Here is a 20,344-nt window from a genome sequence, read left to right on the forward strand (position 1 = left end):
ACATTAGAGATCCTTCCTGTCCTGTACGGAGGCAGCTTCCATACCACACTGTGATTGAACTAGTAATAACACTCTCCACCGCACATCTGTTAACGTTGCTGAGGATTTTGGTTGACATGCCAAATTTCCTCAGCCTTCTCAAGACGTACAGTCTCTGCTGTGATTTCTTTAGAACTTGCGAGTGTTGTGGGACCAGCTGAGATCCTCCCTGATGTAAGTTCAAAGGAATTTAAAGGTTTTCACCCTCTCTTCATGGTGTTCATAAGTAATGCAATGATTTACTTCATGAGGTAGAAGTACAGTACATAACAAACAATAATAGTTGCATCACATATTTAAAATATTAAAATGTGTGCTTCAGTTTAAATGGTTAAAGCCTGCAAATTCAGGATTGTAGTAGAAATTTGTCATTTTTACCCTCTGATAGAGGTCCATAGAGAGCTAGGTCCAAAGTAAAGGATTAAATATAACATTATATTCAACATAACTTGACCTTAAAATTGTCTAAAACGATACCCCACAATGTTATGAATGAAATTGTAATTTTTAACCTTCTGGAAGTGGCTCATAAAGGGACAGAACCACCAATGAAGAATCAAATATTAAAAATATTATCATATTCATGATCAGCCACCTCGAAGAAGAATAAAATGTTCAGTCTATCTTAGATTCTTGTCGGCGTGGCTCTATAATTGAATACTGGAAAGGAAATGTGTGTGAGAAATATTGTGTGTGAGTTTGATTCAGTGTAATTCATGTCCATAACTGTTCTCTTGTTTCCATACTCTGTTCCCTCATTGACCAGATGAGCGCTTTCAGAGACTGTGCTGTAGAAGGAGGGTTATTTTAACAATGAGTTCATTGTGATCCTTTTTGCTATATTAACATTTGATTTTTTTCTAATATTTTTTTAAAAATCTTTTCATGGTTGTAGTTTTTTTATTTAAATAAGTTAAGCTATTTTATTGTCTTGATCCATTGTCATTTTGTTTTTCACGGGCGCAATGATTTTGTTAAAAGGTCAGCACCGGCCATTTCCTAGCCATCTGTGATTTTGGATAACCTTGCATAATTTTTTTTTTGTTTCTGTATTTGTAGGTATAGCTACATTTACCCAAAATTACCAAAGTTCTGCAGCTTTAGTTTGCTTCATGGGATTTTAGCAAACGTGTGATGCATCGAAATGATTCCACAGACAAAATTTCTCCGTTTTTAAAAGCTTTAGTAAAAATTCAAAGAGAAGCAGTTCACACAAAAATAGAGAAGATTTTTCTAGTCCTTCCTTAAAGAAAATTCAGTTTATGGTTTTTATCTTTTCATTTATTTAAGTTTGCTCATACATTCAAACCATTTCTAAATGGTCAGGAAACTGTATGCCTGTCTCATTTACAAACTACAAACGGGTCTATCAGTCCATGCTAGCAATGAGACTAATTCCAAACTGACTTAATTAATACATAGTTTTGCAGATATAGCCGAGAAGGTTCTATTTCACCATAATTTATAGCTATGAAAGAAAAACAAGTTCTATTCAAATTAAACAAACACTAATACGAGTTTAACTTAAAGCATTAACTTTCTAAGATTGGCTCTTACACTAGATAATAGACTCTTTGGCTCTGACTTTTCACTTCAATTTAGGGTTTGTTTCTGGTTTGATACCTGTGTTTTGCTCTTCTGATTTTGACCTTGGCTTGTATCTTTTGGTTTTATTCATCTCTCAGTTCTTCTTTGCCAGTTTTTTTCCAACAGTAAAGTTTGAGGTTAAAAATACAGATGAGCTTTCCTTTGTTGCAACCCAGTAGAACTGTTTGTGTTATCTTCTGGCATTTTTGAGATTTTTTTTTCTTCCTGCATAACATCTTACAGAATGTTTCTATTGAGGTCTGTTCAGACTCCATATCCCTGACTTTTCTCAAGATATAGGGGAGCTCTTCCAGAGGTGAGAGCTTCACTCATGCCAAGCTGAAGTATATTCTTAATTCCCAGCACACCCTGACTACCCTTTTGGTTCATCTGTCAAAGGCAGCAACCTGCCAAGTGGTGGTCATTTGACACCTCAACACCTAATTCCCCAGAACATACAACTCCATAAAAGATCACAAGATTACAGAGTAAAATATTTACCTTTGGCCTAAGTACTCTGGTACATCATCATCATCATCATAATAATAATAATTCTTTATACAGTAATCCCTCGCTACTTCGCAGTTCACTTTTCGCGGATTCACGACTTCGTGGATTTTATATGTAAGCATATCTAAATACATAACGCAGATTTTTCGCTGCTTCGCGGGTTTCTGCGGACAATGGGTCTTTTTACTTGCTTCCTCAGTTGGTTTGCCCAGTTGATTTCATACAAGAGATGCTATTGGCGGATGGCTGAGAAGCTACCCAATCAGAGCACGCAGTTAAGTTCCTGTGTGCTGCTGATTGGCTCAGCGACGGAGTGTTGCATTAACCAGGAAGTCTCATCTCACTCATTCATCATTAACGTGCTAATGCTTCAGGGGCCGTGTCCAAGCACCAACAGAAGATGCAAATGATTGCAGAAAAGGTAAAAGTTTTGGATATGTTGAAGGAAGGGAACAGCTACACCGCTGCAGGACATCGATTCTTTTTATTTAAAAAGGAGGAAAAGCATATAAGATCTACGGCCGCAGTGTCCTTTAACTAGGGTGCAAAATGAGTTGCAAGTGGACGTGATAAGGCAGTAGTCTGGATGGAATCTGCTTTAGGAATCTTTGCAACAAGGTCGACGACGTCATGACCGCCTACAAGCTGCTACGTGTACTTCGCTATACAGTAAGTGTAAACTTATCTACCGATTTCATATTGCTTAGCAGTTGTCCCTGTTTTTAATAGAGTAAATGGTGGGTTGTAAACAATACAGGGAGGGTTTTAAAACGTCCAAATACACGTTAAATAATTAAATAAATATAGTGTCCCTACTTCGCGGAAATTCAGTTATCGCGGTTGGCCTTGGAACCTATCTCCCGCGTTAAGTGAGGGATTACTGTATAGTGCTTTTCTAACTACTCTTAGCACTTAATGAGTGGGGAACCACTTCAACCACCGCTAATGTGTAGCATCCACCTTGATGATGTGATGGCAGTCATGTACACTCACCACACATTAGCTGTTCTTTGATTAAGCGGTGACAGGGAATAATTAGGGGGCCAGAATGACTAGGCCATGGAGGGCAGTTTACCCTGGACCTTGGAATATACCCTGCCCTTTACGAAGGATGCCCAAGGATTGTTTATGACCACTGAGAATCAGGACCTTGGTTTTATGTCTCATCTGAAAGACAACACCATGTATACAGCACAGTGTCCCTATCACAGCACTGGGGCATGGAGATCCACATTCAGACCACAAGGTAAGTGCCTTCTGCTGGCTTCACCAACACCTCTTCCGGCAGCAACCCAAGCTTGTCCTATGTGGTCTCCCATCCAAGTACTATGCATGGATATGCATGGATTTTTCCACTCATGCCCATCACCTAAATGGCACATGACATTCATGCTTCATCTTGTAGGTGATTAATTGGGCATAGCAACTCAATGTCATTTTTTACCTGAGCAGGAATGGACTGTGTGGCTGACCTAGACAATAGGCACCCACCAGAGAATACCACTGCCATGCCTCGCTCTAGTAGTATGTCCAAGTTAATTTTTTTGGTCAAGGTTCTCTTAGATTTATTTGAAACTGTTATTAGAGTAATTTTTGGATTGTTGTTTGCTTGGTCCCCTCTTTTGCTAAAATTGACAATAGTAACCTCATCAGGAGCATGTACCTCTCAACATTCTTTATTTAAATTTCATTCAAGCACACAAGACCCTCCACTGCTAAGGTCACAATCCTAGGTGGGAAGAATTAAACTGTGCTGTAGCTACTGAGCTTTTGCTAGTGGCCACTTATGTTACTACATCCTTCAGTCTTCAGCTACTTTGAAAGGGACCATATCTCAAAGGCAGCCCTTCTGCTAACTTCCCTTTTATAGGGACATCTTCAGCCCTCTATGGCTGTACACTTTTTCTACCAGCAGTGTTAGTCATCTGGTCCTATAGTTAAAGGGTGTAAAATGATTTCCTATTGGATTGCTTTTTCTCTCTCCTTTCTGGGTTCTTCTGTGTCCTACCTTTCCAGGGCATCCAGTGCATTTATAGGGCTTATTTCCAACTGACAGCGATGTTCCTTTTGCCCTGGCCTGATAACACACACTGGTAATTCTAGCTAATGCCTCGTTCCCTCTCTTAGAAAGTCTCATGACCCTGTTACTGCACTGCTCCACCCTTTTCAGCCTGCAAACACCTTGTCCAGGAAGACATTCACATGAAAATAATATATTTGAAGTTTGTTTAGTTTTCAATGATCACAGGTTTACTTTGGAGATTCCACAATTATGCTTAGAGTCCAAAGTCAATTATATGCTGCACAATGACTTAAATTTTATATTGTCATGTAATTATTGTATAGGATAGGAGTACAATTTAATATTAAACTTACAAAAGATATCTAAAGGTCCAGTTAACAGTAGCATGCTTTGCTTGCTAGGATAATCTCCAGCTTCCCTGCCACTCTGCCCTAGATCAGTGGGTTAAGAAAATGATATGTGTTCATTTTCTGTGAGAAGCTGTTTAAATCTTGCCAGCAATGGTCTCTTAGTATAGATAGACACCATGAAAAAATACTCTTCTGAGAGTGCTTCTCTTTAAAGTAATTGAACAGTGATTTTAAATAAAGGTCATCAAACTGATTTTAAAAAGTAGGAAGTCATTGATCTGAATTCACAGATATTTAATTATTAAGTCATAGGCAGGCAGTCAGTCATTAATTCTCCAACCCTCTATATTTTAACAAGGGGTCACAGGGGTCTCCTGGAGCCAATCCCAGCCAGCACAGGGTGCAAGGCAAGAACAAACCCCGGGCAGGGCGCCAGCCCACCATGGTAGTCATAGGCAGAGAGCCTTATATGTTTTCTCATGACCAAAAGCATTCACTTTCATGTCATCCTTACTCTGTGAAATGATGTATACCTAATTCCTGGTTATTCCAAGATTGTGATTTACTATTTCTGATGCATTAGAATAAAATCTTTAGCTTTGACAGTCGTCCATCCAGTAACTCAGACTATTAGAAAGATGCCAACAACATGTACTACTGGTAATAGATCAGTCACAGCTCCTGTAAGTGTAGTTGGATAATACTGTTAAAAAAATGGGTCTGACTGTATTTACCAAGTGACCTCAACCTTGATTTTTTCCTTTACTTCCAACTAAAATATCACATTACAAGTCAACCTTCTTTTAGCTGGTCTTTCAGCAGGAGTCACAAATAGAAGAAAGAAAAATGAGTTAAAGTAACTGATTGGAGAGAGCAATAGCAATGTGCCATTGCCTAATCTGTTACCAGTACACAGTGAATTGACACAGGTCATATGCACAGAAGATTTTAAGAACTTTCTTATTGAATTTATATTAAATCCAAAATCATTTTGTAAATATCAGTGTTGCACTACTAGTCTCATTACTTACAACATACAACATCCAAACCTCTTTGAATTGCCATTGCATTGATGTCCTGAGGCCGTCCATGCTTCTGAGCTATGCTGTGCATTACTGCACAAGCCATCACAATGTAGAAAACGTTTATGAAGCTGAACAGCAGTATACTGCCTGACGAGTTGTGGTATAGTGGGTTTGTGGCTCAGAAAAATTGGACGTTTTAATAAATAAATAATGCACTCGCTCGTGCTGGGGAGGGGAGCAGATGTGAGCGATTTGCCATGAAGACGCCACTTCTCCAGGTTGGTGCGAGACATTCAGCCATCCGTGCATTGCCTTGCTGGCACATGCAGGCAGTCTGATTGCCTTATTATCAGCAATCAGATGATTACGCCTGCAGCAGCTCCCAGGCCTATAAAGAGGAGCACAAGATCAAAAGAGGGGAGAGTCAAGAAAAGAGAACGGGGGTTGAAAGACAGGAGAAGAAGCAGGCTGGAGAGAGAGAGAAAACAAGCCGATGTAATGTATGGAAGCAGGTGGACGGGAGTGAAGCACTAAAAGGAGCGTGTGGCCATCGCTCAGGAAGAGGGCTATGGGTCCCTCCTGTTGAGCACTTTGGGAGCAGGAGTGACCATCATCCTCTGGATTACTTTTTCCGGGTGGAGCCATTGGCAGCTGTGGAAGCGTAGTACACCTATGCCAGGTGGAGTCTGGATTGTCAGCGGTTTGGGTGGAGTAGGTCTTGGGATTGCCCGTGGATGCAGTGGGATTGACGGTGGGACACAGGCTGGATGAGATGGGTGTTTGCAGCTGCTGGTCAACGTCTCTCTGGGCTGCAAGGTCCAAATAGGATAAGCTGGAGAGGCATCAGTTTTAAAGGAAGGCACCAGGGCTTGCAGATTTTTAATGAGTTTCCTGCTTTGCATTGTTTTAACCTTGTTTTTAAAGGATTTTTCTATTGAATGATTTTTAACCTCCTATTTTACTTCAGTTTATAAATTATTTATGGAAGAGTTTTGGAGCACTGCACCTTTTGAAACGCTTTATTTTAATAATAGCACTGAGCACTTTGCACCTTCCCCATGCTTCAATTGTGTTTTGTCCTCATCTGCCACGCTCATCTCAGTTATGGTACTGACGGTGGTGGGTTCAAAAGGCTCCCATTATAGAAGTGGGAGCAAGGAGCCAACCCACACTGTCACATGAGTCCAAATGCTGCCATCTACCTTTTAATGAACCAACGGTCTATTCTATCACTGATTGTGTTGTAGGTCAAAGTGTGCAGTCTATTCTGCTATGCTTTTGTAGTACAAAAAATACCTAAAGACCTTCCTTTAAAAACCACATGCACCACAAAAAAAGTAGTGTGAGGAGATGAGAAAATGGCAAGTTGAGAGAAGTTCAAGGATTCTCTCTGGGTACTCTTCCTGGGGTTCTGTCAGGGAGGGGAACTCTACAAAGTGACTGAAAACATCTGAATCCTGATCTTAAACTAAAAGCTATAAGTCTCTTGCTTGGAGAGCTTAAACCAACAAACTTTTCTCTTTGTGAACCTAAGAGCCAAGATACAGTCTGTCAAGCTAAACACTGAGCCCTGTCTACTTAGGAAGGGCCATTACTTCGAGGGAGCTTCAGCATCTAAACTCTTGGGCAAAAATTGACCTATGAAGTGGCAAAAGACAGCAGACGGCAACATGAGAACGTAGCAGCACAGCAGTGACCATGAACATGCGGCAAAGAAAAAGAGTGCACTCCAATGCATGAAGAATCTTCCATTTGAACCTGGAGCAACAACAAAACACCAGCTCCACACATTGGACATCATCCATCAAAGACTTGATATTGTAAATCTATTTTCTGTGTCAAGATAAAGAAGAACTCTAAATCCCATTAAAGAGCCAGCCTATATGTAATATGTTTGCCTGTCTCATCTGTCTGTGTCCAGTCTTATATTTCAATATACTGTGTATATGCCGTTATCATATTTCTTTGCTGCTTGATAAATTGTATTCTTTTTCTTGAAACGAGTGTGCCTCAGTTACCTTGATATAAGTCTAAAGGCCGGAGACCCCATGCTATAACAGAGACACATAAGGTAAATAAAGTAGGAATCTTGCCAAAATATTGGATTAATCCAACATTACTCTCCTTAGTGGCTGTCTTATTGAATTTTAAGCAATCAACATTCCTACCGTGTGCAGGAATGCCTTTCATTATATCTCCTCTACCTACTTTTCCTCAAAAGAAAGATTATATAATTTGTCTGTAATGTACTAAACTTTATTTCAATCCTTTCAACTAGGCTTAGTTACCATTAAGTCAACCTTCACACTCAGCATGACCCTTAAGTCTGCTTTCCACACTACTATTTGATAAAATAAATAAATTGTGGGATGAGCTGTGCAACAGCATTAGTCGGACACATTTGAGGATCATATGTTCATTGAGTATTGATTGAATGAAAGTGCTTTCTGTTTTCAAAAGCAAAATGATTCCATGGTGGCACCTTTATCACAACATGGGTGCAATCAATTGTAGCTATCACATTACGAAAATCAGCAATTGCCACAAATTGCCTTTTGTTCTTTTTTTTTTTGTTCTAACCTGATGGTAAGGATATTGTATGTATCTGGATAGCATTTTAAGTATACCATCCCATACAGATGCTGCGACTCTGCTTAGAGATGACTATGAGAGTCCTGATCAGTCAGCCAGTTCAAGCTGAAAAGCACCTGTCGCTAAATACCCTACAGTTGTTAAAGCCTGTAATGGAACAGGGATCCTGTGATGGTCTTTGTAATGTAGGTCTCAAATCAGCATACAACTCAAAGAGGACAGCTATAGAGCGTCTAAATTGGCTTTTACAATAGTTATCATCATGAGCCAAATATCTAAATTGGCTTTTAAGATCATCATCATCATGAACCAAACGATCACTGCAATCCCTGAAAACTTACTTTAGTCTGTCATTGGTACATTCTGCGTAGTACTTGCCTGTAACTTTAAGCCAAATTCCATGCCATGTTAGTGTTTTATAAATCCAGACTTTTAAGGAAGAAATGGCATATGCACATTTCTGAGGGTAACAGGTTTTTTTTAATACATTAGGCTTTGGACTCTTGATTCAACTGTTTTAGCGTTCACAAAATACACTTATGTATGAAATTAAAATGCATTATTTTACCATCTCATTACAGTTTTGTTTTTTTTTTGTTTTTTTTTAAATTTCAAGAGATGAAGCTTCTGGGTTTTGCTATGTCAATGATGCTGTCCTTGGAATATTGAGATTGCGGCAAACATATGAGAGAGTCTTGTACATAGACATGGACTTACATCATGGTGATGGTAAGAGAATTTTGAAGGAATTTATCTTTATGTTTGCCGATAAATAAACAGTATTTATATTTTAAACATATATTTTTGTTATTTCTAAAATTCTAGTAGTAATTATGTAATAATTTAAGAAAACTATTTTTTATAAATTAATTTTAATAATGGTTTATTATGTCAGTTTTTTAACTTGGTGGTTTTGTTGGTTTTTAACACCTGGTCAAATTATTTGTAAAATACTGAAAGTTTAAAAAAATATAAGCATATTTTTAATTAAATACTAATTAAAAATGTAAAGATTTTATAGATTTTAATATGGTTTTTCAGCAAGTATAAATTTTTAAAAGTGCTAAAGAATAAATTTTCCATTTAGTATCACAAGTTAAAACTGCTTAAAGAATTTAGATAAATTTCTTATGGCAATCATGATGATGCATTTTACATACAAATTTGACAACTTTTATATGCGAAACATGTGGATACAATATGCCTATGTGAAATATGCAGAGTCACCTCCTCTGAGATGGTAGGTGTTTAATATTAAAATACATTAAAGCCCTTGAAACTCCAGAGAAGACCAATAGATGACATGATTTTACTTAGTTCTAATAGCAATTTATTCATCATAATACTTGTTAGCAAGCAGCTGTAAAAATATTTTATGCAATGATTCAAATCTTATCAAATTTTCTTCTAAAAAAAATAGTGAAACTTAATCATGAGTTGTCAGTCAGTCAGTCATTATCCAACCCGCTATGTCCTAACACAGGGTCACGGGGGGATCTGCTGGAGCCAATCCCAGCCAACACGGGGCGCAAGGCAGGAAACAAACCCCGGGCAGGGCACCAGTCCACCTCAGGGCACACGCACACACACATTCACACACCAAGCTCACACTAGGGACAATTTAGGATCAGCAATTCACTTAACCTGTATGTATTTGGACTGTGGGAGGAAACCCACGCAGACACGGGGAGAACATGCAAACTCCATTCAGGGAGGACCTAGGAAGTGAACCCAGGTCTCCTTACTGTGAGGCAGCAACGCTACCACTGTGCCACCGTGCCGCCCATTATGAGTTGTTCTCCTTTCTTACCTCATCAGAATCCACGTTGTCTTGTGCATGATGTGGGGAGAATGATGGCACAGATTAATCAACTATTTAATTCATTCATTCTTTGAATGAGTCAAGTTTGAAAATGGGAAATAAGTAAGGGTCAAGCAATTACATGAGCTTTTGTTAAAAGAGGCAGGTGAGAAATCTTACACTTAAGTGGTTAGTTGATAACTTTATAATTTTTAAACAAAGACTTTTTGCTTTTTTCAAATGTCTGTCAAGAGTCTTTTATTTTTAGGTAAGTTAGACAGTACCTGAAATGTAATCTCTGACTCTTAAATACTCCACATGTGAAATGTTAACAAGTCACACATGCAGAGTAATACACCATAACAAGGAAGTGTTTTTTTTTTTTTTATCTGAAACAGGACATGAAATTCAGCATGATGTTATCAGCTCAGCTACAAATGAGATAACAGATATAATGACTAAACTAATCTAGTTTTCAAGCCTCAGAAAAGATGTTGGGGGTGGGGGTTAAAATGCTTTCACTTAATTGCCAAGAAAATACTGAGTATCTGCTTTAAAAAAAAAACTAAAAAATTAATGTGTTGTTCAAATGACTTTCAGAGATATGAGCATCTGAACTTACAATGAATTCACTGACATGACACTAAACTCACTCTCTTTGAATCCTCGTATTTAATAAAAACAACCTTGACTGTTGACTTGTTACTCCAAGCCTGTCATTGCATTTTAATAGCCAAAAGTAATAACAAATACATTTTGCAAGGTGAAGTCAACCTTGATAAAAGAAACCTAGATCTTTGAAAGTTTCACTTGACCATACCATTAAAAGTTGTCTTTTTAAGCTTTCCAGTGATGTACTAGTCTGCCAACAGACTCCAAACAAGGTGTAGATTATGTGCATTTCAGTTGAATGCACATGATTAGGAAAGGCACAAACTTGTCTATATAAGATCCCACACTTGACAGGGCATATTAGACAAAAAAAAGGATCCAAGGAGTTGTCTTCAGAGCTTAGAGTCAGGATTGCCTCATGATACAGTTCTGGAGAAGACTACGAAGAATTTCCTGCAACATTGAACATTCCGAAGAGCACAGTGGCCTCCATAATTCTTTAATGTAAGATGTTTGGAACAACCACAACTCCTCTTGGAGCTGGCCAATCAGCCAAACTGAACAATCATGAAACAAGGGCCATGGTTAGACAGTGTCTTTAGAATTTTCACAAGCCCCAGAATAGGGCTGCCACAGTCATGAAATTTTATTTGACCAAATAATTGTTATACAAATAACTGTGAGTAAAGATTTAACTATATAAATATAAAAGATATATTTAATAATAATAATATATAATTAGATATAAATGAAAACATCCATCCCTGTCATCTATAACCGTATTCAATCATACTTTTCACTGGCTAGGCAGAAATTGGGCAAGGAACACTAACATCTGGCTTAAAGCAACATCTCACAGTGGTCACAATGCTGCCAGCTGTACAGAACGTCTGTCAGAGGCAGTGTGTGTTGAATTATTTTCTTGAAGTAAAATACCTGTGTTAGTTAAAAAAAAAATGTTACTGTGTTTCTATGGAAGATTATTCTTGCCATTCAGAAAAGAAATTACTGCGTTATTTTGCAGAAGTATTGCCTTTTTTACTTCAAGACGTTGCCTTTCCATGTGAAGCTTGCTTGAGGTTATCAATCAAAACAATACTTGTATACTTGTGGCAGCCTGTTCTATCAGCACGTTAACATTCTGCTAGTCAGCAGTTGACAGTGTTTGGTCAAAGTCTCTAACCTAACAATGCCACAGCAGAGAAAGCGAGACTCTGTTGATGGAAGAGGAGTTGTGCATGTTATTACTGGCTTTAAAAGGAAAAAGAGGAAGTGGAGTGTCAGACACATTAACTAAAATGGTTAAAGGAGGTCGAGTATAATGTTCTTGTGAGTGGGTGACCTACATAATGAAGAAATGCACTTTAAATAGTTTTGCATATCTATCTTGTACTTTGAAATGCACTTTAAATAGTTTTGCATGTCTATCTTGTACTTTGATGACCTGCTTCCCCTGTGTAACCTGCCTCTCCTTGAAATTCACCACTTTAGAAAACCCATCATGTACAAGCAGTGGCATGTCGCCACATCTGGCTGCATTTACCCCTTACAGCTCTTGAAGCCAGTACAGATCAGTGAAATCAAAAAATAATGAACAAAAACTATAAGTATACATGTTATCTTGCATGTACTGAGGTGTAAATTTTAATCCACCCACTTTTTGGTCACAGTGAGCCAGTGATGTTCGCAGCAGCGCTAGGTGTATGGCAAGAAGCTGATGTGTTTTAGCAGCCATCTGGGACATGAGATCACAGGGGTCTCTAGTTGCTGTGTCTGGCCCGCCTGCGCTACTCAGGAGGCTGCTTTTTATGTTGCCAATTTCTACAGGTATTCTGACCATTCAGACTGCTCTTGGCCACCTGTGGTGCATGTCCCTTTCCGGTTCCAACCTAGGTCAGCTATATTATATATAAAACACAAGAATGATCAAATTTTGGTTATATTTGTGGTCATCTTCATGAAAGCTCTTGGGTTTAGGATTTAATCACAAATGCTGGCCAGTGAAATCTCCAGTTTTCATACAAAAGAAGAAAGAGTAATGCAACAGTAAAACACTGTTTGTATCACATTTTATTATAAGCAAATATTTCGATACTTTTTTGTAAGTAAAGAGTAATGCAACTAAGTTACTTTTAAAAGTAATGTTCCCCAGCTCTGAATGTCATTAAATGAGTGCCAGTCACACAATACATGGTGGAAAATGATGTGGAAATAGTGATAGAAATAAGACATTTCTGTGTCATCCAGCTATTTTAATACAGATAAATGGAAGCAATTCTAATAATTATGCAAAATAATCATGGTCAGCTCAAATAATTGCAATCAGGAAATTATGTAATAATTGTAACAGGCCTACTCCAGTGTGCTCCTGACCTGAGACTGGGTTGAAGAATCACCTTCAAACAGAACAATGACCCTAAACACAAAGCAAAGACAACACAGGCGTCTAAGGACTGCTCTGTGAATGTCCTTGAATTGCTTAATCAGACCTTGGACTTTGGCCCAATTGAACATCTCTGGAGAGACGTGAAAGCAGCTGTCTATCATCAGTCTACATCCAACCCTGACAGAACTTTAGAGGATCTGCAGAGAAGAATGGCAGACAATCCAAAAATTCAGGGGCCTCATGTATAATGCCGCGCGTGGAACTCACACTATAACATGGCGTAAGCACAAAAGAGGGATTGTGCGTACGCACAGAAAAATCCAGATGCAGGAATCTGTGCGCACGCAAACTTTCACGTTCTTCCACTACATAAATCCCGATCAGCGTGAAAATTAACGCACGTGCACGCGCCTTCTGTCCCGCCCCAACTCCTCCCAGAATTACGCCTCTTTGAATATGCAAATCAATATAAATAGCCTTCTGAGAAAAGACAATGGGAAAAGCACGGGGGAAAATATAAGAATTTCAGCGAATACCAAATGGAGGCAAAGGAAAAACTTACTATTTGTTGGTTTAAACAGTGGTATAATCAACAAAAGGAAGTTGATCGAGTGACAGAGTGTCGGAGAAACTCGAAGGCTCAAGTTCACAAAGTCGCACTGTGCCCGAAATAAAAAAGAAATCACATATCAAAGTCGCCGTGAAAAGGCAAGTCGTAGCCCACCGTCTGAGTGTCATATGAAAGCTTATTAGGGTACAGACAAAAAAAATAGGCACACAGTGGGGAAAAATGCACGAAATGTCAACTTTAATCTCGAAATTTCCACTTTAATCACGTAGTTTATTTTGCCATTAAAGTAGAACATCATAAACTTCATCTTAAAATCGTTTATTTTACTAGTTTCTCAAATCCCATTGTAACTAAAGTAGCACATTAAATGCTTTGTTCTGTATTTGATCTTCTTTGTGCTCTGTGTGTGAATCACTACCTGCTTCTTAAACGGGCTTTCTTTTTCTCCGACAGGACACATAATCCATTACATTCGTGATATTACAGCTCTCTGAATAATTAAAATACTGAGATGTATACGTGACATCTTTTTCATGATGATAGGAGTTAAAGCATGTTATTAAACATGGGAACACGGTGGCGCAGTGCTTGTTCATATCTCACGCAAGAGGCTTGCGGCGCCATGCGCAACCTTCGATGAAATAATTTATCACAGCAGTACTGTCTCTTTCAAACGTACTAACCCCCAATTCCTGTCCTTACTTTTCTTTCTCCAAATACCCAATTGCCACACAATCAGCTCTGTAATAGATGTGAAGCCATTTGTAAGCTTAGAACGCCGATTCTTCAAAACTTTTAAGGAACATTGAAATATCTTCGTAGTACATGTTTAATTATTCTATCCGTCTATCCTTCCAGTGTCGCGTCAGCGCAAGAATACAACGCAATGCAGGAACTAGCTAGCGCTGCGGCACCGTGTCCTCACATGTTAAATTATTAACAATACAGATTATTTACATGAAGTTAAAGTTTTATCTGTATAATATAATCAACATATTTTGCTGCATTTCATCTTAAAAATGATATCGTCATCATATGTAAATACGCGCTTTATAAAGTGGCACAAGTTGTGCAATATTATAACTGTAGTGCAAGTTTACAGTGAGGTAATTGTACTTATAAGTCCAAACAGTTCTACAAGGAGCACTTGATGGACTGATTGAGTGCGTTTAGAGTTCTTGGGATGAAACCTTTTCTAAACCGCGAGGTCCGTACAGGGATGTCTCTAAAGTGTTTTGCCGTGGCTGAGGCAGCGTCTGCTTCATGCTGTATACCGATAATTCTCTTTCCGATCAGCTGCTGCTGTGATTCCCCACTCAGATACAGTGATATAAATACTCCGAGTGGTGCAGTGAGAGTAATATGGAAAAAGATGATCTGCTGTGGGAACACTTAACGGGAGCAGCTGAAAGAAGAAGAAGATGCATTGAGAGTAACAACGCTAATGCAGTTATTGTATTTGGAATACTATGGCTATTCCCTGGACCATTATATTGCTGCAGGTTAATTACAATCAGATTCATTACACTAATAAACAATATGCAGTTAGTTTCAGTGTATTTATAAAGCCACGTCAGGAATGTGGAGCTAAGAAAGAAAGGGTGATCACGCAGGAACAGTAGCACTGCTTTGACGCTGGGTGCCGCCAGTCTGCAAAACCGAGCGGAGAAATTGCGTACGCCAAGGTATGAGTTACTGTGGAAAAGTGCGTGGCTTTATGCCAAGTTTAGGTTTTATACATCGCGATTTGAGCGTGGAAAGGTTTGTACGCAACATTTCTGTGCGTACGCACCGTTTATACATGAGGCCCCAGGTGTGTGGCACTTGTCGAATCATACTCATGGAAGACTTCCGGTTGTAAATGGGTGGTGCTTCAACTAAATGCTGAGTAAAAGTTCTCAATACTTGTGTCAATTTCAATTTTTTATTTTTAGTAATCTTTTAAAATTTTTTAAAAGCCTGTTTTCACTTTGTCGTTCTGGGATATTAATTGACAACAAAACAGTGCAAAAATATAAAGGGACAATGTGCTACTTGCATGGACTGTAATTAAATGTGACAGGGAAAATTAAAATAAACACTTAGCAGGCCCAAGGATTGGTGGTTTTTCATGATGACTGTCCACAATGGCAGAGAAACCATTGGTCCAATTTTTTTTTATACCCAGGACTTAGCTGTAGTGTTATCCAAAGGACCTGAAGTTTGAAAATCTTACTGCAATGACTGTAAATGATGCATTACATTATGATTTTGAGCACAATGCTGACCTGCAGTAAACTTTCTAATTTTTTGAAGGAGTGGAAGATGCCTTTAGTTTTACTTCTAAAGTGATGACGGTTTCTCTTCACAAGTTTTCTCCAGGATTTTTTTCCAGGTAAGTTTAGCTGAATTTTTAATTACTACATTTTAAGATTTTTGCTTGCATTTTAGAATCAGAAGTTTTATGTCAAAATGTAGACAATATCAACTGTCATGAATTCTCACTTTATTTTATCTTCCTTGGAACTTCTCTTCATGCAACAGCAAAATATCTATCTTTCTATTGATCGATCTATAATTATTTTTTGGAATATATCTTGTAATTTATTTGCACAAATTACTTTATAATGCTAAACTGAAATGATTTTTATAGATCCTCCTACATGCAATTTATAAGTATAACTCTGAGATAATTTTATAAATATGCAGCCCATTGACTCTGTCACTCCTAAATGAAATAAGGCGTTTCCAGTTTCCAGGTCACACAGGTGAACAGAATTTGCAGGGTGACGTGATTGAAGACAAAATGCACCACACTGTGTAAAGGTTCATAGTAATTGTAATCAGTATCCTGAAAACTAATGAATTATTTGTACCTGTGGTGGTTAAAGATTTGAAGAATACCAGAGTCAGTCACAGGTAATTAATAATTTATTCATGTGCATGTAAAAACAGTTAATTTACTGTTCCTTCCTTGGAAAGTCCCAGAAGACTCTTTCATATGGTCTTTTATGAAAATTAACCTCTTGCAAGGCATCTAATGTTCAAATCATTATGAGACTACAGTATAGTCGTACCATAGTTAAGTTCATATATAAGGTTGATATTTACAAGAGCTTGTCTTAACCATTATTAAGCAGAGTCCACACAGGATTATATGAGGGTGGCAGTTGCAGGAGCTTTTTTGGATTATTAGAGCAGAGTCCCAACATGTACAACCATTTTATAAATGTTTTATTGAGTACTTAGCATACATAAAAATATGCCAAACTTTGAACAGACTACAGAGTTAAATCAATATTTGCCTCAGCCACTCTGTTACAGAATTCTGAAATGACCAGTGGCAAGAAGTATATAAACATCTAAGCAATCAGAGTCATTCAGAACATAGTAATTTTCTTCATTATGAAATGGAAGGAATGCCCTTTTCACTAATCTGGGGCAGAGTGTTACTCTAAGCCATGTGAGGTCTTGGTCAAAAATGTAACCAAGACCCTGATGTTTATCATTTTATTATTATTAATTTTGTTTGAATATAGTTTATATAGACAATTGAATATTTTTATTTCTTTATAGTATCAGTAAAGGTTATACAATTGAGAAAATTTAGAATTTCAGGTGCCAAAAATGAAAATAATGGATTTGTCCTAGAGATTAATATTTTTAAGACACTCAAACCTAAACTGATGTAGTGTTCCACCATGGATCACTGCATAATGTCTTGTTCTTTGAGCCATTGAGTAAGAAAAGTGGTACTTCTTTCACAGTGTCAGGCACTGAGAGGCTCCTGTACCCAAAACTGTGTAGCAGGTGTGGGTGGTATTAGCAAAAATTTATTCTCCTATATATACAGTACATACAGTAATCCCTCCTCGATCGCGGGGGGTTGCGTTCCAGAACCCCCCCGCAAAAGGTGAAAATCTGCGAAGTAGAAACCATATGTTTATATGGTTATTTTTATATTGTCATGCTTGGGTCACAGATTTGCACAGAAACACAGGAAGTTGTAGAGAGACAGGAACTTTATTCAAACACTGCAAACAACCATTTGTCTCTTTTTCAAAAGTTTAAACTGTGCTCCATGACAAGACAGAGATGACAGTTCCGTCTCACAATTAAAAGAATGCAAACATATCTTCCTCTTCAAAGGAGTGCGCATCAGGAGCAGAGAATGTCAGAGAGAGAGAGAAAAGCAAACAAATCAATAGGGCTGTTTGGCTTTTAAGTATGCAAAGCTGCGGCAAGGAAGGCAGCAGCTCACACCCCCTCCGTCAGGAGCAGAGAATGTCAGAGAGAGAGAGAGACAGAGAAAAACAAACAAGCAAAAATCAATACGTGCCCTTTGAACTTTTAAGTATGCGAAGCACCATGCAGCATGTCTCTTCACGAAGCAGCTGCAGAGAAGGGAGCAACGTGAAGGTAATCTTTCAGCATTTTTAGACGAGCGTCCGTATCGTCTAGCTGTGCGAACAGCCCCCCTGCTCACAACCCCTCCTTCAGGAGCAGAGAATGTCAGAGCAGAGAAAAATAAGTTGGGTAGCTTCTCAGCCATCGAAGGTCGCACATGGCGCAGCAAGACTCTTGCGTGACATATGAACAATCACTGCGCCACCGTGTTCCCATGTTTAATAACATGCTTTCATTCCTATCATCATGAAAATGATAACACGTATACATCTCAGTATTTTAATTATTCAGAGAGCTGTAATATCACGAATGTAATGGATTCTGTGTCCTGTCGGAGAAAGAGAAAGAACGGAAGCACGTAGTGATTCACACACATAGAGCACATAGAAGATCAAATACAGAACAAAGCATTTAACGTGCTACTTGAGAAACTAGTAAAATAAACGATTTTAAGATGAAGTTTATGATGTTCTACTTTAATGGCAAAATAAACTACATGATTAAAGTGGAAATTTCGAGATTAAAGTTGACATTTCGTGCTTTTTTCCCACTGTGTGCCTATTTGTTTTGTCTGTACCCTAATAAGCTTTCATATGACACTCAGACGGTGGGCTACGACTCGCCTTTTCACGGCGACTTTGATATGTGATTTCTTTTTTATTTCGGGCACTGTGCGACTTTGTGAACTTGGATCTTTCGAGTTTCTCCGACACTCTGTCACTCAATCAACTTTCTTTTGTTGATTATACCACTGTTTAAACCAACAAATAGTAAGTTTTTCCTTTGCCTCCACTTGGTATTCGCTGAAATTTTTATATTTTCCCCTGTGCTTTTCCCATTGTCTTTTCACAGAAGGCTATTTATATTGATTTGCATATTCAAAGAGGCGTAATTCTGGGAGGAGTTGGGGCGGGACAGAAGGCGCGCGCACGTACGTTACTTTTCACGCTGATCGGGATTTATGTAGTGGAAGAACGTGAAAGTTTGCGTGCGTACAGATTCCTGCATCTGGATTTTTCTGTGCGTACGCACATTCCTGCTTTTGTGCTTACGCCATGTTATAGTGTGAGTTCTACGCACGGCATTATACATGAGGCCCCAGGTGTCATTGAAAAAAAAAGCAGGACAAAGCGAGGTCAGAAATAAAAGACAGAGTAGAAAACAAAGTAAAACGTCATAAAGAGGTTAAAAAAGGGGGGCCAAACACATGCAGAGCAGGTTAGAGATAAAGAAAACTGGAATTCAAAAGACTCAAAAAAAACGTAAGAGCGAAACACATTTAGAGCAAGATACAGAATATGAAAGTAGAGAAAAACGACAGTGTCAAAAACAGAAAATAAACATTGCATTAGCGCAAAAAAAGAGAAATTATTACTCTGAGAAATAACTAAAAGGCAAATAGAGATATATATGGACACAGGTGATATGTCTGAAGTATGTAAAGATTGTAAGGCTTTGAAGTTTAAGTCAGAGAATTTCAAAAACGTGATTTACCTCACATGCATTTATTGGTTACTTTGCAAAAAAAATTATTAACTGCTGATGATGTAGATCGTTTTGTCTGTGTTGAAATTCCAAACAGAGAAACCTATCCTGAATTATGGTACACTGTCATTAAACACATGTCTCACTAACCTCATTTAAAAGATTCAGCATATTGGGACACGAAAGATTCCAAATATTGTTTTTACATAAGTTCTGAAATAAAAGTGAAACTAATGAAATAGCAACAATTCAAAGAAAAAAAAAATCTTAAAAGTGTGTATCTGGAAAACCAAACACAGGGGTTGGCGATCAAAGCGAGCAGGGGGCAAAGCCCCCTCGTATACTTAAAAGTTTTCTCCAACTTTTTAAAAATCTCAGTGTGCTCCATTTCTCTTGGTGCCCTAAATATGTGCTTATTTTCTTAATTGTTAATCCAAGGCTACTATATTATCATAATCACTACTGGATCAGAACAAGTAACCATACTCTTTTTTTATCAGCTTATAGTACGATCGCGGGGTGACGCCCAAAGACACAATCAAATCTAAAAATTATTTTGCAGAGCTACAGGGTGTGGGGAATTTATTTTGCGGGGAGGGATGGAGTTCATCTTCAAAATTTGAAGGTGCAATTGTATACAGTTTCTGAAGCAGCAGCAAGAGTTTGTGATTGTGCATTACTAGAAATGCTAGCTGTGTCAGAAGGTAAGTAAATGCACACTCCCCACCACACACTGTCCCTTGTACAATAAGTAATAAAGGCAGCTCCCTGATGTCTTGAACCATGGTAAAAATGAGACGCAAAAAATTCTACTGGTTGACAAATTTCTACCATTGTCTCATTTCTAGCAGTATACTGTACACCAATAATCTGTAGCAGTGATTCATGCCTATCTTAGCATTATTAACTACTACATTCACATATAAAGATTAAATAGGAAATGGTGTAATCTATACCTCATTTGTGAATGACATACC

General features: G+C 38.2%; 1 protein-coding gene across 1 annotated transcript in view; it reads left to right on the plus strand.

Moving 5' to 3' along the window:
• hdac8 (histone deacetylase 8) overlaps positions 1–20,344 on the plus strand; it is an 89,110-nt gene that overhangs the window by 26,338 nt on the left and 42,428 nt on the right. Inside the window, 2 exon segments of the mRNA XM_051934407.1 lie at positions 8,743–8,855; positions 15,792–15,870. Of these exon segments, the coding sequence (XP_051790367.1) occupies positions 8,743–8,855; positions 15,792–15,870 (192 nt within the window).

This window comes from Erpetoichthys calabaricus, chromosome 12 (genome assembly GCF_900747795.2).
Source record: "Erpetoichthys calabaricus chromosome 12, fErpCal1.3, whole genome shotgun sequence".
Taxonomy (NCBI): Eukaryota; Metazoa; Chordata; class Cladistia; order Polypteriformes; family Polypteridae; genus Erpetoichthys; species Erpetoichthys calabaricus.